At 42.5% G+C, this 11,014-nt stretch overlaps 1 protein-coding gene across 4 annotated transcripts in view; it reads left to right on the top strand.

The window, feature by feature from the left end:
- Positions 1-9,741, top strand: part of DLG5 (discs large MAGUK scaffold protein 5) — a 171,566-nt gene extending 161,825 nt beyond the window's left edge. For all 4 annotated transcript variants that reach the window (XM_088474942.1, XM_088474939.1, XM_088474940.1 and 1 more), the window contains one exon: positions 7,220-9,741. In XM_088474942.1, coding sequence (XP_088331068.1) covers positions 7,220-7,323 — 104 coding nt within the window. In that variant the 3' untranslated portion in view covers positions 7,324-9,741. The remainder of the gene's footprint in view (positions 1-7,219) is intronic.
- Positions 9,742-11,014: the final 1,273 nt, after the last annotated feature.

The following is an 11,014-nucleotide window of genomic DNA, read 5'->3' on the forward strand; positions in this document are numbered from 1 at the left end:
TAGCAGAAATCCTCCCTTTCTCCAAAACAGTGGATGGTACATATGGGGGCATTTATGGATTCTTAGGCTCAAAGGGTGTTTCTGCCAGAGGACAAGATTGCGGCCCTATCATTACGAATTCGCAAAATGCTACGCAATCGAAGGGTATCCATCCGATCAGTGATGCAGGTCCTGGGGTCAGTGGTATCCACCTTCGACATAGTGGAATATGCTCCGTTCCATTCCAGGCCTCTGCAAATTGATTCTCTCCCATTGGAACGGACAGTATCATCTAATAAAGTCCCAGAGTATCCCTCTCACTCCGGAGGTTCGCCTCTTTCTCTTGTGATGGCTACAAAAGGATCATCTAGACAAAGAGTCTTCGCGGATGGGGGGGCAGTGACAGGTTAACACACCTTTCAGGGAAGAAGGACAAGTCAGAAAAGTAATCTGCCCATAAACATTCTGGAACTTTGAGCAGTATACAAAGCACTCATCATTGCACAGGACCTGCTCCAGGGCAGGCCAGGTTCCAGAATCAGTCCGACAACGTGACCACAGTAGCCTATCTCAATCATCAGGGAAGCACACAAAGTCACGCAGCCATGAGGGAAGTAACAAACATTCTGATCTTGGCAGAATGTCATCTTCTGGCTATCTCGGCAATATTCATCCCGAGAGTCTTCAACTGGGAAGTGGACTTCCTAAGTCATCAGGACATACACGCCGGAGAGTCGACTCTCCACCCGGGGGTTTTCCAACTCCTAGTGAACAAATGGGGCCCACTGGACATAAACTTCATGGCATCACGTCACAACCACAAGGTCCCCAGGTACGGGTCCAGGACCAGAGACCCCTAAGCCGCTTTAGTGGATGCACTGGCAGCAAGATGGGACATCAAACTGGCGTATCTCTTTCCTCCAATTTCCCTCCTTCCAAGGGTCCTCAGGAAATTCAAGCAGGATGGCGAAACTGTAATACTAGTGGCTCCTGCGTGACCCAGACGTCATTGGTTCACCGACATACGGAATCTATCCATAGACATTCAATTTCCTCTTCCTCTATGGCCGGATCTGTTAGCGCAGGGTCCCTGTCTACATCCGGCCTTCCCCGTCCATCTTTGACGGCGTGGCTCTTGAGTCTTCCATCTTAAGAGCCAAAGGTTTCTCCAGCTCTGTGATTAAAACGATGCTTAGAGCACGAAAACCTTCCTCTGCCCACATCTATTACAGAGTTTTGCAGTCTTTTTGGTAAATGGCGTTCCCATAGAAAGTATGACCCTAAGTTTTTTAGGGTTTCCTCTGGTACTTGCTTTTCTCCAGGCTGGGTTAGACCTTGGTCTCCGCCTGGCCACCCTGAGAGTGCAGGTTTCTGCACGGTCAGTCTGGTTACAGAGAAAGATTGCTTCTGTGCTGGTTGTTAGAATTTTCTTTCAGGGGGTTCTCCGACTTTAGCCACACTTTGTCCCACCAGTAGCACCGTGTGATTTGTCTATGGTTCTCAAGGGGATAAAAGCTCCTCCATTTGAACCTCTGGACTCTGCTGTCAAACATTTTAGATCAACAAAGACACTTTTTCTCCTCGCTATCTCTTCTGCACGCAGAGTCTCTAATTTGGCAGCGCTTTCTTGTCAGTCCCTATTTTTGATTTTTCAGCAGAATAGAGCAGTTCTCCTTACAATTGAGGGTTACCTTCCTAAGGTAGTGTCCCATTTTTCATGTGAATGAAGAGATTGTGGTTCCAGCTTTTCAGTCTTCAGACCTTTCTGTAGGTGAAGCCTCCCTGGATGTGGTTCGTGCTCTCCGTATATATGTGGAGCGTACAAACTCTGTTAGAAAATCAGATGCTCTTTTTGTGCTATATGGTTTTCACAAACGAGGATGGGCAGCTAACAAACAGACTCTGGCTTGATGGTTACTGTATGTATGACTATCTCAGGTGTACACAAAGGCTGATCTCCCTGTCCCAAACACGGCGACAGCACATTATACCTAGTCTGTGGGGCCATCGTGGGCATTTAGTCGTGGTGCCTCTGCTGAACAATTGTTCAAGGCAGCCACGTGGTCTTCTGTCCACACTTTTCTTTGGTTTTATGCCTTTGATACTTTTGCCTCTCAGGATGCTTCCTTTGGGCGAAGAGTTCTTCTTTTTTGCTCAGGAGCATCCCGAACCCTTGGGGTAACTGCTTTAGGACATCCCCATGGTATTCCTGTGGATCCTTATGAACCCTGAAGAAAATAAGAGTTATGGTAGACTTAGCATTGATGATTCTTTTTCTTCGAAGTCCAAAGGGTACCCACCCTGACGCACCTGGCTTCATTGGGTAATATATCTTTCGGTTACGGATTCCATCATTTCTGAGACTGTTTCTGGTGTATAATTGTTCTTCCTTCTCCTGCCTGGGCTTGTTTACAGAACTGAATGCCTGTGGTTGGGGGCGGGGTACCGAGAGGCATCCCGGGAGCTGAAAGCTTAACTGTTTTTTGTGCCTGGATCACTCCAACCACATTATCCCCATGGTATCCCTGTGGACCCTATGAACTTCGAAGAAAAAGAGTTCTCACTGGTAAGTCTACCATAACCCTTATTATACAAGGTCTCTGCATCCGTGGATGAGATTCTTGCATCTGTCGGTTCTGCAACTACAGAGAAGCATTCATTGCAGGCCCCAACTACCTTTCCTAGGGATTTGGATTCTGCTTGTTCCTCCCAATAGGTGGGTGAGGTTGGTAGACCCCGATTGGGAGGATGTCTCTGGTTGGGAGGAGGATGTGTCTGCATCTCTCTAACCCATCTTAGCCATTGCATGGGTCAACAAGGCTATCGAGTCTTGGACTGAGGGTCTTCAGGCAGACTGAGACAATTCGGAGCTCCATACCATACTTGACCAGATTCATAAAGCAGCAGTTTGTGTGTGTGACGCTTCCCTCTTCTTTCACACATTTCTGCCTTGGCTGTCTCTGTCTGGAGATCTCTGTGGCTCGGATCTTGAGAAGCTGATTCAGAATCTAAGCATACTCTGCAGGCAGTTCCCTTTGTGGGGGAAATTTCTCTTCGGACCGAGGTTACGAAACTTATTTCTCACGTTACAGGGTAAAAGAGCTCCTATCTTCCTGTCTCGGCTCCAAAATCAAAGGCTCCTCGTTGTCGCTCCTTTTGATTTTCTAGCAGGGGCAGATATGTCGGCATGGTTATAATGTCGATTTTGACCACCACAACATTCATCATGTAGACACTGATGAAATGTCGACATGTAAGAATGCCGCCCTGTCGTCCCTGGTGGCCAAGCTGTGACTTACCTGCTCCCAACGACTGCAGCAAGTCCAGCGCAGCTTCCTTGTCCCGTGGTCATGTGACTGTCAGTTCCGGGTCTGACCTCTGATGCTGCAGTGTTCCAGTGACTATTTCTTCCCTAACTCTAATTTCTAGCCCTAAACCACCCTTTAGTGCCATCACCCACAGCCTAACCCTAAAGTTGACATTTCACGTCACCTGAGGACATTTTAACAATGTCAACATCGTAACTGTTGATATTGTGTTGCCAATATTATGAATGTCGACCTTTTGATTACATCCCACTCTCATTAATGTAGTATAATGAGTGTGCAAGGGCCCTTTCAACCACTATAAGTAAATTTGTGAATTAGGGGAGCAAACATCTTCCAATGATCATATCTGAACGAAGTGATCATTTTGTTAACTTGTCTGTTTACTTCTACTGTTGGGTGATCTCAGCTGTAGCCATACGGAGTTTGTTTATTGATCAGTGCACACTGAATAGGTTCTACCCGACACCAGATCTGGTTCCTACTGGCTAGGCACAATTTAGAGTTCCATATTTATAAGAGTAGAAATAGAGGATACAGGGCCTGAATCAGATGTACGCTATTCCGATGTTTACACTGTGAAGCGATAATCTGAGCATGTGTCTTAGTCACACGGTGCATGTGTCAAAGTACATTACTGTAGTCGCTCGCAGTGTTACTGACAGTCAGGGAGTGTCTGTGGGTGGCTACAGGGAGGGGTGGCAAACAACGCAGGTGTGCCGCAACCATCATTTTCGGGGCGTGCCACAGCCTGCATTTTCCATCCTGTACGCAGTGAAAGTGGCTCTGGCATCTCGGTATAGGCGGCTATTCTGCGCTGCGTGTACTGTAGGGCTACTCAGAGGGACGATTATCGAAAGATCTGTGACGGATGCTGCATCTTTGTACGCAGATGCTTGGATAGGTGTGCATCTCGACATATTCCTCTGTGTCTGCAACATTTGCATACTTTCGCACAGCAGCTGCATATGGGATCACAGCTGCCATGGCATTAGCGTACATCTCTGAATCAAGCCCGCAGTTTGCTGGTATGGTTATGCTTTTTGGATTAAGGGGTTGATGTATCAAGCAGTGAAGAAGTTGCCCATAGCAACCAATCAGCATTTATCAAGTACATTCTATAAATTTTAACTCATAAGTAGAAGCGGATTGGTTGCTGTGGACAATTACTCCACTGTTTTCACTGCTTGATACATCAACCCCTAAATTGCACAAGTCAACACATTTTGTTAACAATGCAGAGAACTTTTTTAAAACTGACTGTGGGCAATCTTTCTTGTTTAATAAGTGGGCGCCAATTGGTAAAACGCTAAGTAAATAATTAAATACACATTCATTAAGCAATAGTCAATAGGGTAAAGTTACTAATGGTCCGTTTCGTTGCTACACCAAACCTGACTGTTATTGCCACAGTTTAGAAGTGCAGAAAGACCCGGATATTGATCATCCATCGGGGTTCAGCTTTAATTGAAACCTGATGTTGATATCAGTCAGTTTGCTCTAAAATACCAATGGTTATGATCTTTCAGTTCAAAACTGATAGCAAATAGTGAAAAAATTACGGCAAACCCGTCCAAAAAAACCCCCACTGGATTGGCTCCTCTGTAGGCCATGTAGTAGTCCAGTGCAATAGTCTTAAGAAAACAACAACAAAAATGTAATATCCCAAGCCCAAACGGACAGTACTGTATACTACGTATAGTAGCAGTGCGTAATGGCTGGTTATTGGCGTTCACTCTCATAAAATGAATGGGGGAAGCGCTGAGATTGGTGCCAAGTCCTTAGCCAATCGGCATTTTCCCCATTCATTCTTATGAGACTGATCGGGAATGACCTGCTATTACATGCTAGTGTACATTACTGTCTGTTCTGGGCCCTGGGATTTTCGTGTTTTGTTTTTTCTGAAGACCCGTGGACTTTTACATGGACCGATGAAGAGCCGATCCAACAGGTTTGGTGAGTGTTTTTTTGTCTTTTAGATTTTTTTTTATAATGGACTTCACATATCGGTGAGTGTGTCCTGTAATTTTAATATTTATTTACAGGCAGACTACAGGAGCCAGCAGGCCCTTAGTGTCCAGGCATGTTGGCACTTGTTGTTCCACAAATGCCAGCATGCTGGGACCTGTAGTCGTACTATAAAAAAGTGTTTTCCATTTTATACACCATTAACCTCGCACCCATCTCGCCGAGTTTTAAAACCAGTCTCTTCCATTTATGCTTGAAATTTAAAACGGCAATGCTTTTACTAGCCTTGTTTGGCTAGTTATAGCATTGTCCTTTTAAAGTTCAGGCATAAACACGATTGGAAGCAACAGGTTTTAGAACCTGGGACTTTGTAAATAAACCCCCTAGTCTTATTATATTATTGTTTATCTTGAATGCTAATAGAGCCTGCATGCTAACAAAAATATGCAGTTTCTGCTTTAGATTTCCTATGGTCTAGATCAGGGTCCAACCTTGATCCTCAAGAGCTACCAACAGTGCATGTTTTCCAGGTCTCCTCACAGAATCACAAGTGAAATAATTAGCTCCACCTGTGGCTCTTTTCAAATGTGTTAGAGAGTAATGAATACTCCTGTGCACAAGCTAGGTGGTCTAGAAAACGTGAATTGTTAGTAGCTCTCGAGGACCGAGGTTGGCTACCCCTAGTCTAGATCTCCATTTCATGCCACCATTCTCACAATCTCTGTTAAGGTACAGATGTTCAATGCTTGTGAATATTATGTATCCAAGTTCCAGATTCAGACATTGATGAAAGGGTTTAGGTAATATTTACAGACCGTTAGGGGCTCTTGCCCGCTGGTGTCCTGTAAACTTTGTATAGTTAAATGTCTTAAAAGTCCAGCGGGGAGGCTGCAGGTTCTCGTATCTACTGCACCTGGTTTAGCGTATATTACTTTCCATTAAGGCCAATAGCTTCAATCCGATGAACTAAATGTGTGGTGAAGTTCACTTTTCCACACACTGACAAGCTGTAACATGGGTGTAGTAGTGCCGGACTCCCCCGCTAGTCTTAGGCCGTTATGGCAATCTCCGGCTGATTTTGCAGGACTTACGGTCGCTAAGATATGGAGCTTGGTCTGCAAATAGACACTATCAACATATGTTATTATTGAATAATAGTGTTTTATATATTGCCTAAAGATACAGTATATCTTTTCTAACTTTTATTGTAATCGCGATTTATGCATTTGATGATATTAAACTATTGTGATGGAATTGTGAGTGACAAACATGTTATTTAACGAATTGTTGCTGGAGTATAGGCGCTCTGTATCTTTACATTTGAGTAGCATTTTTGCACAGAGGGAATTTGTAATTATCCCTTGAGAGTTGCCAGTCCAATTTAGTTGAGGCGCACTATATTCTTTTGTTGATTTTTCCAAGGTACAGATGTTTCCTCATACATATAGCCTCAGTATGGCACGTGTGGCGCGAGATGTCTAGCACAAGTGAGCCGTCAGGTCCAATGCGACTCTGCTAGTGCCAGAGATCTTTTTTGCATCTTTTTTACAATGCACTGTACTAGGATGCACCAGGAGACTGCACTGATGAATTTGACATGCAACACCTGCACTCTGTGTGTGACTTAAGTCTATATTTGAAGCACAACGGAACTTGGCGTGGAATAAAGCCATGGTCAATGCATCATATACAGATTCGGAGACTCAGTCCTAAGGGCACCTGACACGCAGAGAGGGGTTGCCTGGCGTGACTGCAGCAATGATGTATGAGGACACATCTGTAGTGTACTTTTAAAATATAGTGGCATTTAAAATGGTTTTCTCCATTCCCTCTAAATCTCATATTATAATATAATTGCAGCTCTGTAAACTTTTGTTTTTTTCTTGTTAATTTAAATGTATTAAATTTCTAAGCCCCACATTTTTTATTTTGCTTTTGTTTCCCAGCTGTGATACAAGGGGGAGCCCTGTTCAGCATTTGCACTCAAATTCTGGCTGTTGTGGATCAAGAACAGAACAAAGCCCTGTGGATCCCAGCAGGAGTCTTGTGAGGTTTCCTATGCTACATGCTACATCACTATGAAGTAAAGGGCAATGACCAGTCTGTGCCCAGTGCGGTCTTCAACTTAACTGTCAATGAAAGTATAAAAGAGCCATGGTTCAGACAATAGCAACATGAATGGGTAAGCCACTGCACCACCAAAAATATTCCAACAGTCCAATAGTGGTAAGCCAGTTTCATAGAAATTTCGTCAGAGAATGGCTTTGTCTCCATCGGCCCCGAGGATTCATACAGGAGCCAGCACTGAAAAACTGTTGGACGTGGGTGGTAACTGCTTCACGTACATAATCTACAGGACCATGGAAAAACAGAAGCGGTCCCCTACATACATGGAGGACAGAAAGATTGTTGAGCACCGTCAACACATAAGTGACTATTACAATGGGCTGCTCAGATTACAGGGGACCTATTGAAATGCTCAGCAGAGCTGTAGTTTATGCAGATCATTTTGGGAGCCTTTTTGTTTACTTTTTTTCCCCCACTCCCTTTCAGAACACTAATTATAGGTACTTGACGAAGGGTTAGAAGAACATGAAGAACTGTTTGTCACCAGTATATCATGTCAACTGTAGCCTGGGTCCTGTAGTAAAAACCCTTCTATCCCACCTTTAATCCCTTTACTGCTGGAGATAGCTAACATTGAATTGCTTCTGCTGATACTTGAATAAGGGGCTTCTAGGTATGCTCCAAGATTTGTTTCATGTAGACTGGTTTATGTGACACTACATCTAACTGCACTTTTATTTTAGGGGGGTTAACTTTATTGAAACATGCCAGTTGTTTTAAAAAATAATAATAATTTGAGTAAATCAGAGAGTAAAACCCCAGCTTTGTACTCCAGAATACTTGTCAAGATCTTTGTGTACACAGATATTGTGAAGTTAATGTAATGCACCTTCCATGCCTCTTGGTTAATTTGTGTATGAGTTGCTATGGGTTTAGAAATCACTGTCTGTGATAAACAAAAAATATACTTTTTGATTTTCCCTGTCTTGCAATGCTGTTAATCCACTAAAAGTTTTTATACCAAGCATTGTTGCCCTTCAGGGCAGGAGGTACAGAAAGGACATTACACAGATATTTTGACATTTAAATCCAGCATAAATTCAGTACGTGGGAGCTCAATAGCCAAAATATTGGTAATCTCCATGGTTGTTTATGTATTGCATGAAAGGGACCTAGTAAACTTTGGTTTGTTTTTTGTATTAATATAATGATTTCTTCATAAATTAACCAGTTCTCGTGTAAACACAAATATAAGTGTCATTTCGGAGGCGGAAATTCGCACTTGCAAGGTTAAGAGGAAAGAACTCTTCTAAAGGGAGTCAGACAAAGATGTAGCTTGCTCTGGTGTTTCTTGTTTACAAAAATATTAGTTATGTTCTGTAAAATGCATTTGTATTGGTCTCCCGTTAACCACACCACGAAGGTGTATTTCAGAAAAGATGTACAAGATCAAGTACAGTTATTTGGAACAAGTGTTCATCTAGTAAATCATGTCACTTGCTCTACTAATGATCATCATTTTTAGATCAAGCTTCTGTACAAGAGCTAAGTAACCTAATGATCTTAATGGGCCTCTGAAATATGGCACTTTGCCTAAAGAAGGTCAGAATTTTCAATAAGTTATAAGATCCCATTTCTACTGCAGCACCAAGAAGGGAAGGTGTGGCCAAACCATGAACTATAATGTACTGCAAGGAAGCCGAACAAGGTTGTGTGGGGTGCATAAACACAGAGGGGATGGGGGATACAAGCCACTGTCTAGTATTCAAAATCCCATTTCTTTGAGGCTGATATTTTCATTTAATTACTGCATATGAGCACCAGCATATGCTCCGTTTCTATCCAGTGCAGAGATATATAATGCTGTGTAGATATTAGGAGTAAATCTGACAAAATATGTAAAGAGTCAGACCCAGGGAAGATGTGATGTCAATTAAATCTCTGGTTTTTGTTTCAAAAGCTTCACCACTAGCAATAATACGTTGGACACATACAGGTTTAATGACTTGCTTCCGCAGATTATTGTAATACCAGCTTGTGTCACAAAGGTGCAATATAATTGTGACATTCAGAACCCTGCTCTAATATGTTGAAAGCTTACATTTCTTTCAAATAATTATTTTGCACTACTTCCAATAAGAGATACTTGGAGTGAATAGTCTATGTTAGATGATAATGAGGCTCATCCCATGTTTAAGCAACAAAAACATGCAGAAACATTGAACAGAAATATAGCAGTAATATATATATATATATATATATATATATGCTAGTGTGTTTCAAATGGGTCTGAAGTTAGCTATGTACGGTACATACCTCTAAATGATGAAAAGTAGTAGGATTCAGTTTTTACTAAATTAAAAAAAAACCTTAAAAATAAATAATAAACCATCAAATTCTACATTGTTTGCAGTTTTGTGTGCTTTCATGAAAATCTGTTGCAGGTTATAGTAAGAGCTAAACATGGATGAATGGTTAAGTGATTGTGGCTTTCCATAAGTTGACATTGAAAAATTACCGGCATGTTGACACCAAATGATATATACACACACACACACAGCTACACCCATCAGCCATAACTTTAAGACCACCTACCTAATATTGTGTTGGTCCCCCTCGTGCAGCCAAAACAGTCCTGACTCATCGAGACATGGACTCCACAAGATCTATGAAGGTGTCCTGTGGTATTTGGCACCAGATAAGTTACGAGCTGTGGCCTACATGGCTTGGATTTTTTTTCCAGCACATTTCACAGCACAAACCTGTCCCTCACTACATAACTGACCCTAAGGATGACGGGTAAGCACAATTTACTTCATGTTACTACTTTACTACATTTTTTTTTTTTTCTCAATTGCTCAATAAACTTTTTTGTCTTAGGGGCGCCGTGAAAACAATGATGATACTCTAGGGCGCCTTGGTTCAAAAAAGTTTGGGAACCACTGCAATAGTGCATGTTAGTGCCATCTCTTCCCCAGGTAAATAACACATACGCATCCACCTGTCCACATGATGTAAAGAAAATCGTGTTTCAGCAGACTCAGGTCACCTTCTTTCATTGCTCCATGGTCCAGTTCTGATGCTCACGTGCCCATTGTAGGCACTCTCAGCGGTGAACAGGGGTCAGCATGAGCACTTAGTGCATCACAGCTTGCTGTGTAGCTGCAGAATGGTCAGTGTGTTCTGACACCTTTCTATCAATGCCAGCATTAACTTTTTCAGCAATTTGTACTCTTTTGTGGGATCTTACCAGATGAGTTAGCCTTCGTTCCCCACATGCATTAATGGGCCTTTGGTGCCCGTTATCCAGTCCCTGGTTCACTGGCTGTCTTACCTTCAACTATTTTTGGTAGGAACTACTGCATACTGGGAACACTCCTCAAGACCTACCGTTTTGGAGATGATCTGAAGCCAATCGTCTAGCCATCACAATTTGTCCCTCAAAGTACTCAGATCTTTACGCTTGCCCATTTTTCCTGCTTACAACACATCAACTTCAAGAACTGTTCACATGCTGCCTAATATATCCCACCCCTTGACAGGTGCCATTGGAATGCGATAATGTTAATCACTTCACCTGTCAGTGGTTTTAATGTCAAGGCTGATAGAGGGGTTTGAATATATATATATATATATATATATATATATATCATATATTGTCCAATTGTAGTGCT

The sequence above is a fragment of the Taudactylus pleione genome, unplaced genomic scaffold (genome assembly GCF_031769625.1).
Source record: "Taudactylus pleione unplaced genomic scaffold, aTauple2 ptg000157l, whole genome shotgun sequence".
Classification (NCBI taxonomy): domain Eukaryota; kingdom Metazoa; phylum Chordata; class Amphibia; order Anura; family Myobatrachidae; genus Taudactylus; species Taudactylus pleione.